This window comes from Dermochelys coriacea, chromosome 25 (assembly GCF_009764565.3).
Source record: "Dermochelys coriacea isolate rDerCor1 chromosome 25, rDerCor1.pri.v4, whole genome shotgun sequence".
Lineage (NCBI taxonomy): Eukaryota > Metazoa > Chordata > Testudines > Dermochelyidae > Dermochelys > Dermochelys coriacea.
In genome coordinates, this window is record NC_050092.1 from 10597399 (window position 1) to 10610599 (window position 13201).

At 55.7% G+C, this 13201-nt stretch overlaps 1 protein-coding gene across 2 annotated transcripts in view; it reads right to left on the reverse strand.

The window, feature by feature from the left end:
• Positions 1 to 5653: 5653 nt before the first annotated feature.
• POLRMT (RNA polymerase mitochondrial) overlaps positions 5654 to 13201 on the reverse strand; it is a 35032-nt gene continuing 27484 nt past the window's right edge. For both annotated transcript variants that reach the window (XM_038384239.2, XM_038384241.2), the window contains 7 exons: positions 12725 to 12838; positions 11231 to 11283; positions 10506 to 10604; positions 9856 to 9928; positions 9201 to 9292; positions 8499 to 8572; positions 5654 to 7001 (listed from right to left, as the gene is read on the reverse strand). In XM_038384239.2, coding sequence (XP_038240167.2) covers positions 6952 to 7001; positions 8499 to 8572; positions 9201 to 9292; positions 9856 to 9928; positions 10506 to 10604; positions 11231 to 11283; positions 12725 to 12838 — 555 coding nt within the window. In that variant the 3' untranslated portion in view covers positions 5654 to 6951. The remainder of the gene's footprint in view (positions 7002 to 8498; positions 8573 to 9200; positions 9293 to 9855; positions 9929 to 10505; positions 10605 to 11230; positions 11284 to 12724; positions 12839 to 13201) is intronic.

Consider the following 13201-nt stretch of genomic DNA (forward strand, 5'->3'; position numbering starts at 1 on the left):
CCCCCTTCCTCCCGCTAGCCGTGCAGAGCTCTCACAGCTCAGAGCTACGTCCTGGCTGCAGATCTTAGAAGCAGAACATGACTGGGCCACTGCCGGATTGTCAGATCCCAGTTGGAGTTTGCAACTAGAACAATCAGCCTTGAAATTAAGCTGCCAGCTACCAAGAGGCAAGATGGCGGCATGGTTAAGGCACTGAGCCAGCATTCAAAGGATCAAGGGTCAATGCCCACACTCTAGTACCGACTCTTTGGGCAAGTCACTGGGTTGCTCTGTGCCTCAGTTTCTCCACCTGTAAAAGGGAGACAGTGATACTGACCTGTGTGGCAAGGGAACAATGGGGGTGCCACAGGGTAATTAACAACAAACTAGAGTCCTAGTCATGACTACACCCAAAACTTATCTCCCTTCAGCACCCCACCACTGGGGGACAGGAACAGAAGTCAGACTGAGTTTCACTCATCGCTTTCCTTCCCACTGCAGCAGAATCTTGCTCAGCTCATCAGCTGCCTCCCTCAACGAGTGTGAACTGTGACTGAACAAGAGCACGTGACAGGGAGGTTTCATCTCCCTTCCTGTGACAAAACACGCTACAAACTACTTGCCGGGAGACGCAGAAGTGTCGTAAATAATTAAAATGTCACTTCATTTGTCAGATACAGGAACAACAGGCATTTCAGGAAGGCATCAGCCTTGCTTGCGCAGTCTCATCAACTCACAGGTTCAGTCATTTACACCAGATCCCGCCCACCCCAGGGGCTGCTGCAGAGAAAGGAGACGCGAGAGAGCCAGTCGTATGCCCAGCACGGTGATACGTGGGGGTTGGAAGGGCAGCGCCCTTGCCAAACACAGAGTTTGCTCCAAGAGGCCTTTGTTCCCACTGCTTACCTAGGTGTTGATCCGGCCCCTAGCATCACAGGGGTGCACTGTGCAATCAGCGATGGGTTTTAGCCTTGCAATCCCCCCTGGGAAGAAGAGAGGTGTTATGGGCAGGGCCCTACCAAATTCACAGCCATGAAACACACGTCACGGACCGTGAAATCTGGTCTTTTGGGTGCTTTTACCCTCTACTATACAGAATTCACAGGGGAGACCAGCATTTCTCAAACTGGGGGTCCTGACCCAAAAGGGAGTTGTGGGGGGGGGTCACAAGGTTATTTTAGGGGGGCTGCAGTATTGCCACCCTTACTTCTGTGCTGCCTTCAAAGCTGGTGTCAGGGTTCCCTCCCCAATCTGAACTCTAGGGTACATGAAAGACCCGTAAAGCTTATTTCTACCAGCTTAGGTTAAAAAATTCCCGAAGACACAAATTCTTCCTTGTCCTTGGAATGGTATTGCTGCCACCAACAAGTGAGTTAGACAAAGATTTAGGAAAAGGACCACTTGGAGTTCCTGTTTCCCCAAAATATCCCCCCAAGCCCCTTCACCCCCTTTTCTGGGGAAGCTTGAGAGTAAACAAGGTGAGCACAGACCAGACCCTTGGGTATTTAGGACACTAAAAACCCCAATCAGATTCTTAAAAACAGAACTTTTATTATAAAGTAAAAGAAACACCTCTGTAAAAATCAGGATAGAAGATATTTTACAGGTAATATGATTTAAAACAGAGGATTCCCCTCTAGGCAAAACTTTAAAGTTACAAAAAACAGGAATAAACCTTCCTCTTAGCACGGGAAAAGTCACAAGCTAAAACAAAGATCCTCTAATGCATTTCCTTGCTATTACTTACTATTTCTGTAATTTTAGATGTATCGTTTAGTAGGATCTGGATTACTTGCTTGGTCTCTCTCTTTGTCTCCGGATGAGAACAGCAAAAGAAGCACAAACAAAAACCTTCCCCACAGATTTAAAAGTATCTTCTCCCCTTATTGGTTCTTTGGTCAGTGCCAACCAGGTTATCTGAGCTTCTTAATCCTTTACAGGCAAAGAAGGGATTTTATGCTACCCTTAGCTGTATGCTTATGACAGCTGGGCATCTGGAGAGCGGGCAGCTGCTGGCTGGGAGCCCAGCTCTGAAGGCAGCGCCACCATCAGCAGCAGCACAGAAGTAAGGGTAGCAGTACCGCAACCCCCCTACAATAACCTTGTGACCCCCCACAACTTTTTCAGTCAGGACCCTACAATTACAACACCATGAAATTTCAGATTTCAATAGCTGAACTCATGAAATTTATGATTTTTAAAATCCTATGGCCAGGAAATGACCACAATGGCCTGTGAATTTGGTAGGGCCCTATGGGAGCTGGAGGCAAGGGGGAGATAAAGTGACTCACCCCAAGTGACATAGAGGGCATGTCTCCACTGCAGCTGAAGACTACGGGGCTGTTTCATTGCAGGGTTCATGTCCAGGGGATGTGGCTGGAGCCCAAGCGGTAGGACCTCAGGTGGTGCGAGGGTCCCAAGCCCGGAAGTCTACACCGCCATGAAAAGGCCCGAGCCGGAGCCCTGCAAGCTAGTGAACTGGCTCACACCAATGGGACAAGCCTTCATGCAGTAGCAGGTGGGACCTTTCCCTTGGCCAATTCCCACCTCCCCACTTGTGATGCTGCCGCGCGTTTGCTATTTCCCCCTCTGTGGCCCTGTCCATTCCCCGCAGAGTCCCCAGCACGCTCAAGCCAGCGATTCTTAGGAAAAGGGCATAAAACCCAGGCTCCGGCCGCCCATAGTCCTATCTGCCCCAATCACTTTCACGCCCTGACTGAACCCCGGCTTGACTAATCACGCTCTGCAGCCCTAGACACCTCCCTGCTGTGCCTTCAATCAGAGGAGCGAGTCTTCCCTCACGGCCTCACGCTGCCGCATCCCACCCCAGCACGGGCTGCAATTTACTAGTAACTGAGTCCTTCTTACAGGGAGAGTCTGTGGAGCATTTTTGAGCCTCTAAGATAGATACAATTAAAGCCAAGGAGGCACCATCCCTACAAAGCTTTCAACTTCCCCACCCCAGCCTGTACAATTCACAGACACACAATAAGGGCTGCTGGGCATGGAATCAGAACTGATGGCTTCAAGGAAAAACCTCCTCACGATGGATTCCTTGCAGGAGATCCCGGGCCCTTGGCTTGGCTTTAGGATCAGCCCTGGAAAAGGCCCATTTCCAAGAGGCAAAGAGCCATGAGGCTGCAAAGCTAGGAGGCAGAGCGTGAGAAAGTCTTCGCTGCCCCCAAAGCACATGCTCCCCTTGCCCCATACAGTTTTCTGCCTACGGGCCTGATCCAAAGCAAACCAGTGTCAGTTGGAAACTTTCCAATGACTTCCAAGGGCTTTGGTGCCTAATCCCTGGTCGCTCAACTGGGGACGTCTAGTCCCCACTGCTGAGGCTGCTAACCAAGCCAGGTGGTGCGATGTAGATCCCTGCAGCCTAAAGAGTCCATCAGCTCACTGCAATCCAGAGCATCAAAGCTGCATCCCACAGCAGCCATGACTGCCCCTGGCCAGGTTCAAGTGACTGGCTGAGAAGCGATACCCTCTGCATCCCGCTACCATGGCCCTAGGGCAGAGGAGGGAGGGATCTGTGCCAGCCGTGAAAGTGCCCAAGCAGGGCTGAGGGAAGCAAAGGGCTTGCGTCACTCAGCTGGGGAGGGCGGTCAGGCAAATGCAGAAATACCCTTGGGAGAGGAGATGCGCTCAGTCACACTCCCTTCGGAGGAGGCAGGGGGGATTCAGGAGCTAGTCCCCCACCATATCTTTAACCTTTCTCCATAGAGCGGAAGGGGAGAAGCCCACAACTACCCTCCAACCGGCCTCTCCTACCTCCTCTATGCTGGCAGCTGAGCTTTCCCTTCATTTCCTCATGCATCCCCCTCCACCCCCAAGATTTATTCTGATTGCATCCAGCACAGTCATCAGCAGCTCCTATTTCAGTGCAGCCCGCTGAGATGCCTCCCTCCGGCTCTTGGCGGCATCTGCAGCCTCCCTCCCCCCCGCCTTTCCCCAACTCAAACACGCCAGCGAAAGAACAAACGAAACAACAGCTCTCCGTCACTCAGATCTCCACACGCTCGGCTGGAACACATGCCCGGCTGCTTGCACAGCTGAGGAGTAGACCGTGATTCTCCGGCACTCAGCTTCTCATCTGTAAGCACCAAGCTGGCACCCTGCTCCCCCCCCCCCCCCGGGCAAGGGCAAGGAGTGGCCGCATCCTACAGCTTGGTTTCTAACCAGCCTCTCCTAACCAGTTTCTGACTGTTAGAAGAGGCTGGTCATGATGGGAGGTGTTAACACGCTGATTATGAGAGAGGAACTGTTCTCTGGATCAGATCAGGAATCCATTTAGCCAATAATGGCCAATATTAGTTGATTCAGAGGGAGGTGCAAGAAAACTTGTAGTAGCCAGTTACCGTATAATCTGCCCCCAAGAAACATTTCATCCTGACCCCCACTGTTAGAGGTAGGCTTAAGTCCTGAAGCATGAGTACTTACATCCCCTTCCAGAACGCTCACTATTGTCTCTGTACATAGTTTTGTTCTCTCAAGGTCTGATCCGTTTTTCAAAACCCAAGGAGCAGGACCCATCCCTCATTAACCTACCTAGAAGCCTAGGCAGAATCTAAGGCCAATTGGAAGCAGAGCCGCTGGCATTATTAGCCACTGGTGCAAATCTCTTAATTAGCGCAAAACCGTACACTTGTAAAGAAAGACTTGAAGGGTGTTAAATGGTGGATGTCTTGTGTCTTTTGGAGGCAAAGGAAAAAAGAAAGCATCTTCAGGTCGATTAAGAGCAAGCCAAACCATGGTCTGTGCCATCATTGTCTGTCACTGAGCTGCCTGCACCAGAACAGAGGTGACAAGGGCAGGGTGCGCCTGGAAAAGGGACGTGTGAAGAGTGGGGCCATATCAAATGTCACTGACCAACTCTCTGCTCATCAGCGTCCTGGCAAAGGGACTGCACTGAACTCAACCTCCACAGGATGGGGGCGGTGAGGGGACTGGCTTGGAGACCGCCAAGGGAAAGCTGGGTGCCGTGGGAAGTGGCACTTTCCTCTCTGGTTTGTGCTGAACGGACGCCCCAAACTGTCGGCAGATGCTGTGTTGCTGGAGGTAACAGGCCTCAATCTCAGTGAGCCTAAAGCCACGCAGGCTGCAGGTGTAATGACACTTTAAGGCCCCCTGATGTTGCTTGTGTGGGGGAGGGGGAAGAGGCTTTGGTGTAACTGAGAATCAGGCCCAAAGCCCAGATTCACATCTAGCCACGAGGGTGCCCAGGTACCGTCCACCATAGCAGAGAGCAGTCTCGGCTGGGTTCCTTACATCCTGCGAGTACGTCACTGCTCTAATTTCAAGAGGCTTCGGGTCCTGGCCTTGTGCAGTGTTGCCAGCATGGTGCAGCTTCTGCACGCGCACTGCTTGGTAAAGGCAGCCCCTACGCGTACACATCTGTGCAGCAGATAGTACACACCTCCACACAATGAGATCCGCAGTGTGGCCTAGCGATTGGGTAGTGGACTGGGAGTCAGGAGCCCTGGGTTCTATATTCTTGACACTGACCTCCCTTCTCTGTGCCTCAGTTTCCCCTGCCACGCTCTCTCTCTTTGATTTAACCTCCTCATTGCAGGGACACGCTCTCACTGTGCAGCGCTGGGCCCTGATCTCAGCTGGGGCTTCCAGACGCCACCGGAATACAATCACACTTGCTAACAAAGCAGCCCCAATAGGAGAAGTTTCAAAGGGCTTTAATGTACAGTGCTTCACATGCAGCTCCAGTTACACACCAGCCCCACCGGACAATATCCCTGAAAACGAGACACTGCTGGAAAGCAGGCCGAGTGAAAGGAGTCCACGTACCGGGGAGAGAGGGTGAATCAGTACGGGAGGCTCCTCCGGATTACAGTAGTGACTGGCTGCCCCCAATGCAGAACAACCACTCCCCTGCGGAACCAGGTGAGGTGCAGCACCCCAGGAACCGTCCCCCCCACTCCGCTAGGGGAAAGGAACAGAAACGGAGTGACGGGCTGAGTGCTGCACCCCAGCCAAGTCCTACGCAGCCGCAGAGACCAGGGACTGACAGGTTCTTGCTCCCCAGACAAGTGGTTATTCCCTAGAGGCAGCTTATTGGCCAAGAACCCTAAAGCACTCTGGGGCCTTTGGTTGTAGGATGCTGTTGTTCCTGGAGGAGTTCTCTAGCTCGCTCCCCCAGGCATGCTCGGCTAGCCCACAAAGGCGCCATTATAGCTAGTGAAGAGAGGGGTCTCACTGGGATCCTAGACCCACAGCCCCCTTCACTCCACAGACCGACAGCACTCCGGCCTGGCGTGGGTGACCCAGATGGTGTCCAAAGCCGGGCCTGGAGGGATCCATCTGCAGGATGTCCTCCCCTCCAGATGCATGGATTAGTGAGCGGGGGTGAGTGAAGGGGGAAGAGAGGCCAGGTCGATTGGCCTAGAGCACCTGAGTTACCAGCAGCAAACAGGGGCCCCTTGCTGAGGTCCAGCTGTGTGAGAGGCTGAGGTCACAGAGAATGCCAGTCCCCAATCAGCCCCTTGCCTTCCAGCTCAGTTTGAGGCCAGAAGCTCCCGGTGAGCAAAGCAATCTCGTCTTTGGGTCAGCGATTCCCAGTCACCAGGTAAAATAGCAGCCAGTGATCTCCAGATCAAGGTCCCTCAGCACAGAGGGAGGAACGGGTGAGCTGGGCTGGCGAGAGCCATATGAACGCAGCGCCACACCCCTCCTGGCACAAGAGAAAGCAGAGATCCTGCCTCCTAGTGGCAGCCCCATGCTCCTGCTCTCCAGGCAGGATCCGTTTCCAAAGCAGAGACACCGATCCATCCCCTGGGGGGTACCTCGCTGGGCCAGCTGTATGCTGTGCCCCTAGGACAAGGTGCTGGACACAGCATCTCCCCTTGTTCTCTGATGGGGTACTGTGAGCCAGGTCCCACCCTGGACTCAGCTGGCTGGCACCTCTGGTCCAATTAGCCAGTGTTCGATAGACAGTCCAGGGCCTTGCCCGCGACCGTTTCAGCTGAAGAAATATGTAGATTCCTTCACCTTCTGCAGGTCAAAGTCGCCTGGAGGGGAAGAGGGAGCAGGGGAAAGATCAGAGCGGGGACTGCACAGGTTGGAGTCCGGGGGCGTCTCTTAGCATTCTAGGGGAAAGGATTCAACTATGTGCTCTAGCTCAACCACAAGATATGGGCTGGATGCAGGAATCGCTGGGTGAGCTTCTCTGGCTTGTGTTACGCAGGCCCTCAGATTAGATGATCCCACTGGCCCTTGCAGCCTTAAATTCTAAGTCTCAATACACCCCATCCCCCCAAACTCAGAAAGATTCCCCTCACTCCAGGGAGGAGACAGCAGCTCAGAGCAGCAATCAGACCGACTCTTCCTGACCCCACCTGGGGCAGAGAGCACACCAGGGGGCCCACACCGCTCAAAGGACCCCTCCTGCTGCCCGGCCCATTGCACGTGGACGCGTTCCCTGGGGCAGAGAGTTGGGGGGGGGGGGTAGAAGCTAGGATGCCCACCCAGGACATCAGTTATCCCCCATCCTAGGCTGTGGTGGGTGCAATACTGCTCTGTAAAAGGCCTCAGCACTAGGGCAGGGATGCTTCTAGCTCTGTGTGCACCTGGCCTCACAGAAGAGCCAGCCAGGGACAGAGAGTGGGTCAGGACAAGGACTGTTTGCTTAGTGACCTCCGATTATCTCTGCTAGCTAGTTAGGTTCTGCTCTCCAGCGGCCTGGACTCGCACAGCAAGTTGGATGCCAGGGTGGGAGCCAAAGGCAGCTTGCTCTGGGGGGGGTTATGTCCTACTAGATTGCCAGTGCTAACAGCCCCAGCAAGACACTACCGAGCTTGGGTTCTCCCGTCTGGCCCATCCAGAGGGCAGCCAGCCGTGTGGCCACTCTAGCCTCAGGACGGGGACCAGGAGGAGATTCTGCTGGGGTGGACGGGGCTGGCAGCCAGGCACAGGGAAGATAGTGACGCTCACCCAGCCTTCCTGGCAGCGTGAGACGGATCCCTGGGGACCAAGCTAGCTCCCCAGTAGGATCCAGCAGGCTAAGGTGAGTCTACACTACCAGCGCTACAGAGGCACCACTGCAGCCCTGCCGCTGTTCTACAGACACTTGCTATAGCGACAGAAAGGGTGACCCCACCCCCAAAGGCTAGTTGACTGAAGAATTCTTCTATTGACCTAGCTGTGTCTACACTGGGGCTTAGCTCAGCTTGACTACATCTCTCCAGCACCGCAGCTAGGTCAACCTACATTTTAGGTGTATAGACCAAGCCTCTAACTTTCACCCACCGAGCACAGCGCCGTGCCCTGTCTCGCAGGTTCCTCCTGCCCATTGCGGGATGAACTCAAAAAGACACTGGTCATCAGAAACATGGCTACTGCTGGGAAAGGGTTATGGGGTTGGCTCATTCCAATCACTCGCGTCAGAGGGCTCACGCCTGGGAGCCAACCCGGGAACCAACTCCAGAGGCAAGCGTTAGTCCAGTGCCCAGCATTCGCGGGTGGCCTGGAGGCACTGCCATAATAACCACGACGGATAATAACAATACCTGTCTCGGGGACCTTGGATAGCAGCTCCACCAGCCTCTTGTGCTCGAGGGACTTCTTATCCCTCCACTCAGCCCTGGGTCAAAAAAAGCCACAACACAAAGGGGCATTAAATAGGAACGTGAGCCCTTTCTGCTCCCACCTGAATCACACACACACACATCTCTGTGCAGCTTGTGGGCACATGGCTCTGGCCAAGGGGGTGGTGACAGGTCCCCGGTGTCACAGGAACCATCAGATCAGCTTCAAGATAAGAGTCTCCCTATGTGGCTGCTTGGGCATCTAAGTATCTTCCTGCGGTTCATGTTATCTCAGTATCACTCTCTGGTGCCTAGCTGCCCCCATCTGACCAGAGTATCTGAGCGCCTGCCAACCTCTATGGACTTTCAGCACACAAAGCCCGCAGGGCAGTGATCTCACTCTCCTTTGCAGATGGGGAGCTGAGGCCCAGAGAGACTTGCCCAGGGTCACACAGGGAATCTGTGGCAGAGCAGGGGCCTGAACCCAGGTCTCCCGAGCCATAGCCTAACTCACTAACCACTGGGCCATCTTTGTCCTAGAGCAGCCCAGAGGCAACCGGAGGAAGGATACAGTGAATAGGCTCCAAGCCGGAGGCTGTGGGGCTGCGTAACTTACACAGTGCAGGGAACAAAGGAAGTTCCCCTGAAGGAGCCCCAGAGAGGGTGGGTGAGCTGGGTACTTACAGGGAGTCCGTGCAATATTTCTGCAGCATGAACCTGGATAGATCCTGCAGGATGGGCTGGCTGTGCAACTCCACAAACTGCTCTCGACACACCTGCCAGAGCACAGAGGTCACAAGTTAGTGGAATACAACAGCACGCAGCCCTCTCACCCCAAGACAAATTCCATTTAGACCTCTTTGCACAGGGCTGAACGTGGGGTGCGTCTGCAGAGCACGGAGCGCAGCGGGTTGAGAATGAGGGGTGTCAGCAGAGCTGTAGGGGGACGGGAATGGAGGGAAGCCCACGGCTAACACACCAGGAAGGGCCGTGCATTATGAGCAAGGGGCAGTGGCAGAGCTACATCCATGGGGAGCCATGGCCAGGGCTGGGGCAGCAGGGGTCAGACTGAGGGGCATCAGCAGACACATGAACAGCAGGTGCCATCTTGGAACCCTGTATTTTGCAGGGCGCATTGTCTTGGTTACCGACAGCCAATCAGACTACAGGGTGGGGAGGGAAAGGAGACCCACGTCATTGGGGTGGGGGGAGGAGATGCTTTCCAGAGCCAGGGCCAGGGGCTGCACAGCACCTGCCGAGCCCCCTCAAGGAGGACACGCTGGGTCAGTGCAAGAGGCTCTGTTCACCATGGGGGGAGCGTGCGGTGGCTGGTCTCTACCTGGTTCATGACATCCACAGTCAGCGCGTGGGTCCAGTAGCAGTCATGGACTGAGACGAACGTCAGGCCCCGTCTGAAAGGCAGCAGAGCAGCCAGGTCAGGTGTTGCCTGCAGAGACCCTCCCTCTTCTCTGATGTCAGCCCAGCCAAACCCTCCTGCTGGCACCAGCCACAAGGGCCTGCGTGAGCTGAACTGGAGGCTGCCATCTCTTGTGGCACTGCCTAGTGCTCTGGGTACGGTGCGTCCCTGATCACAGGCCATGCGGGGAGGGGCAGACGGCTGTAGTAGCAGGGCTGGACCCCGGCAGGGGCAGCTGAACCCTGCGGGATTTGCCTCCACCAATGCTAGAGTAACCCCAAAGATGACCCGAGACGGAATCCCAACCGCCCTGGTCACATCCCCCACTTCCCGCTCAGCTGATTGCTTTAACCCTTTCCCGCCCACCAACAGCGGAGATCTTGGCTCTGAAATACTCTTCCCTGCTGCCCATAGTGCTGTGCCCCAGACGAGGACACGACTCCCCAGGTCTCAGTAAGAAGCCCCTTGTTTACTCCGCTGTCTGTCCCCTCCCACCCACCCCCCGAGTTTGGGGAGCGAGGGCAGAGTCGCACAGGGCTAGAAGTGGCGGCCCTGCTCCTGGGACTCCCTACCGGTGGCAGTGCAGGGCCGTCAGCATCATGTGCGTGGAGTCCAGGGAGTGGATGAAGTTGGGCGGAAAGGCGTTTTTCTGCTTCACCGTGTCTGGTTTCCTGTGGCGGAGCATGGAACAGTCAGACATCCCGGCTGCCCGCCACGGCCAGGGGAGGGGAAAAGCGGGGAGGCACAGAGCCCAGGACCTGCTGTCAGGGTAACGCCAACCAGGGCTGCACGATCGGAGGGAACTGGATCCAGTGGGCTGAGCACAGATGGGGATGGACCCTGGGCTGCATTCCCTGGGATGATGGGAGCTCTAGGGGCTGGCCCCCCACACTGGTCCATGGACACAAGGGAGCAGGTAGGAGATGCTTCCCTCTCCTGGAAACCCATGCCGAGTGCTACGGCCCTGCACCTGCAGCGCTGTCCACAGATGCTGCTGGATTCCCTCTGGACCTTCCTCCCCTGCCACTCCATACTCCTGCTGAGCGCCGCACTGGGCGGCATGAGGTAAGGAAAGCAGGAGTGTGCGAATACCAGCAGCAGCCCTGATCAGTGTCTCTCTCTCCTACTGGGGACTCATCTGCCAAGCTCTGCTGATGGGGGGATTTTGTCTCCAAACCGCCTGGGGCAATGGCTCCCCAGCTCCAGGCTGCACCGGGGGGGAGCGGGGAGGAAATCACTCAGGCTGAGGGGAAGGGAACGTAGAGTCTGCTCCGAGCACTTGCAGTCCGGTACTTACTGGTTGGCGTCAAAGCGCACGTTCAGACTCAGGGTTTGCATGGTGCTGTTCAGCTAGAGAGAGACAGAGATCGGACTCAGCTGCAGAGAGACACAATCACACATTCCTAGGGAGTCCCAGGCACACCACTCTTTTAATGCATCCGATGAAGTGAGCTGTAGCTCACGAAAGCTTATGCTCTAATAAATTTGTTAGTCTCTAAAGTGCCACAAGTACTGCTTTTCTTTTCACTCTTGGAGAGCGGATCATGCCAGCAACAGGCCCCCAGCATGCGCCGTGCATAGTCGAGGACCAGAACTGGCCGGCCAGCTCCCAGAGCAGGGAGCCCATGGCCAGATTAGAACAGCCTACTTCAGATCTTCGGAAATGGGCAGGAGCCTCTGTCCTACCAGCCGGCATGTCTCCCAGGAGGTGCCCAGCGCCCGGCTCACCGGCTCTAAAGGCCTTTATCTCACCAGCAGAACTGGGAAATGCAGCTGAACAAAGCAGCGGCTTGGAGACAGGCAGGCCACCCTGAACTGCCCCGTAACTGCTGGGATGTGGCGTGCCAGCGGCTAGGAGATGGGACAGATTCTGCGTGCAGGTGGGCAAGTAGGAATCTGTTTCCCTGCTGCTATGCCCACATCGGTACCATGTGGGGGGTCTCGACGCTGAGCCTTTGGGGAGCCCTGGTTACTCGCCAGCTCCATTACTCTTAAATACCATCCTGACTTCATCCCACTGACTCACCCTCAGCCCCCTAAGGATGCTGGCTCCGACATTGGCCCTGCCCCAGTGCGGACTCATCCCCGCATGTCAGTGCTCATACAAGCCCCCCTCTGGTCTCTTCCCCTCAGGGATAAACTCCTCCACCCCCAAGAATCTCAGCTGCTGAATTAGCACGAAGCTCCACGGGAGACGGGGGGGGGGGAGGAGGAGGGAGGAGATCAGCGGGGAGGAGTGTGGGAATGGAGCGAGAGTGAGTCACATGAACCCTGGGGGACGACTTCTCATTTCTCATCCTGTTTCCCTGACTCGTGCTGGGCTCACCTCCTGGAGTCCGAAAAGTTAATTACCCCAGTAAGTCAGTGGGGAGGGAGGAAGAGAGAGCAGCCTGACACCATACCCATCCCTCACAAACCCTCCCCACCCACACACCCCCACGAGAGACTTCACTGTACGATGTGCACGTGTAACAAAACCAGATTTGGCACCCCTGCCGGCTGGAGTCTTCACAGCCCGCTGTATTTTGCATGCGCGTATGCAGCAAGGTTCTGCGTAGATCTGCACTGGCTGGAGACATCCCAGCATTGTGCACAAGTACACACGTGTGCACACACATACAAAGCAAGGTTCTACACATGTGCACTGGCTGGAGACTTTGCCGTACTGCCCCTCAATGCCCTCGGCCTAGGGCAGTGGCTGGCTAGATCCCCCATGTTCCAGACTGAGAACCCAGCTCACAAGCTGCCAATACCTCTGCTCCCTTTTGTCTCCGCACCGGGAGGCACTCACCACTGTGGACTTGGCCCGATGGTACGGCTGCACGATGGGCAGGCCCAGTGGGGTGACCCACTCCACCGTGTTCCCGGACTTGGCGATGAGCCGGGCACTCTCCGTCAGCCAAATCTGCAGGGACAGACTGGAGTAAGCAGCTTCCCCAGAGCACGGACTCAGTGGGCCAAGAGCCCCAGTGGCTCCAGAGGTTCTAAGGATTGATTCACCCCATAATGTCCCCGCCCACCACAGGCAGTTCTGAGCCCACCATGGATGGCACAACACCCTCTGGCCCCATTCTCCAGGGGATTCATTCCACCTGAGTGGGGAGCGGGGGTCAGGAATGCTCTTGTGGGGCTTGGATCCCACAGAGTCCTGCTGCTTGAGACGCTGGATCCAGCGGCCCCAATTCACTTCCTGAGCAGGGCTGGCGTTAGAGATTGGGGTGACGGGAGGAGACACGGGATCTCTAGGGGCTGCCCCCCAGCTCCTCTC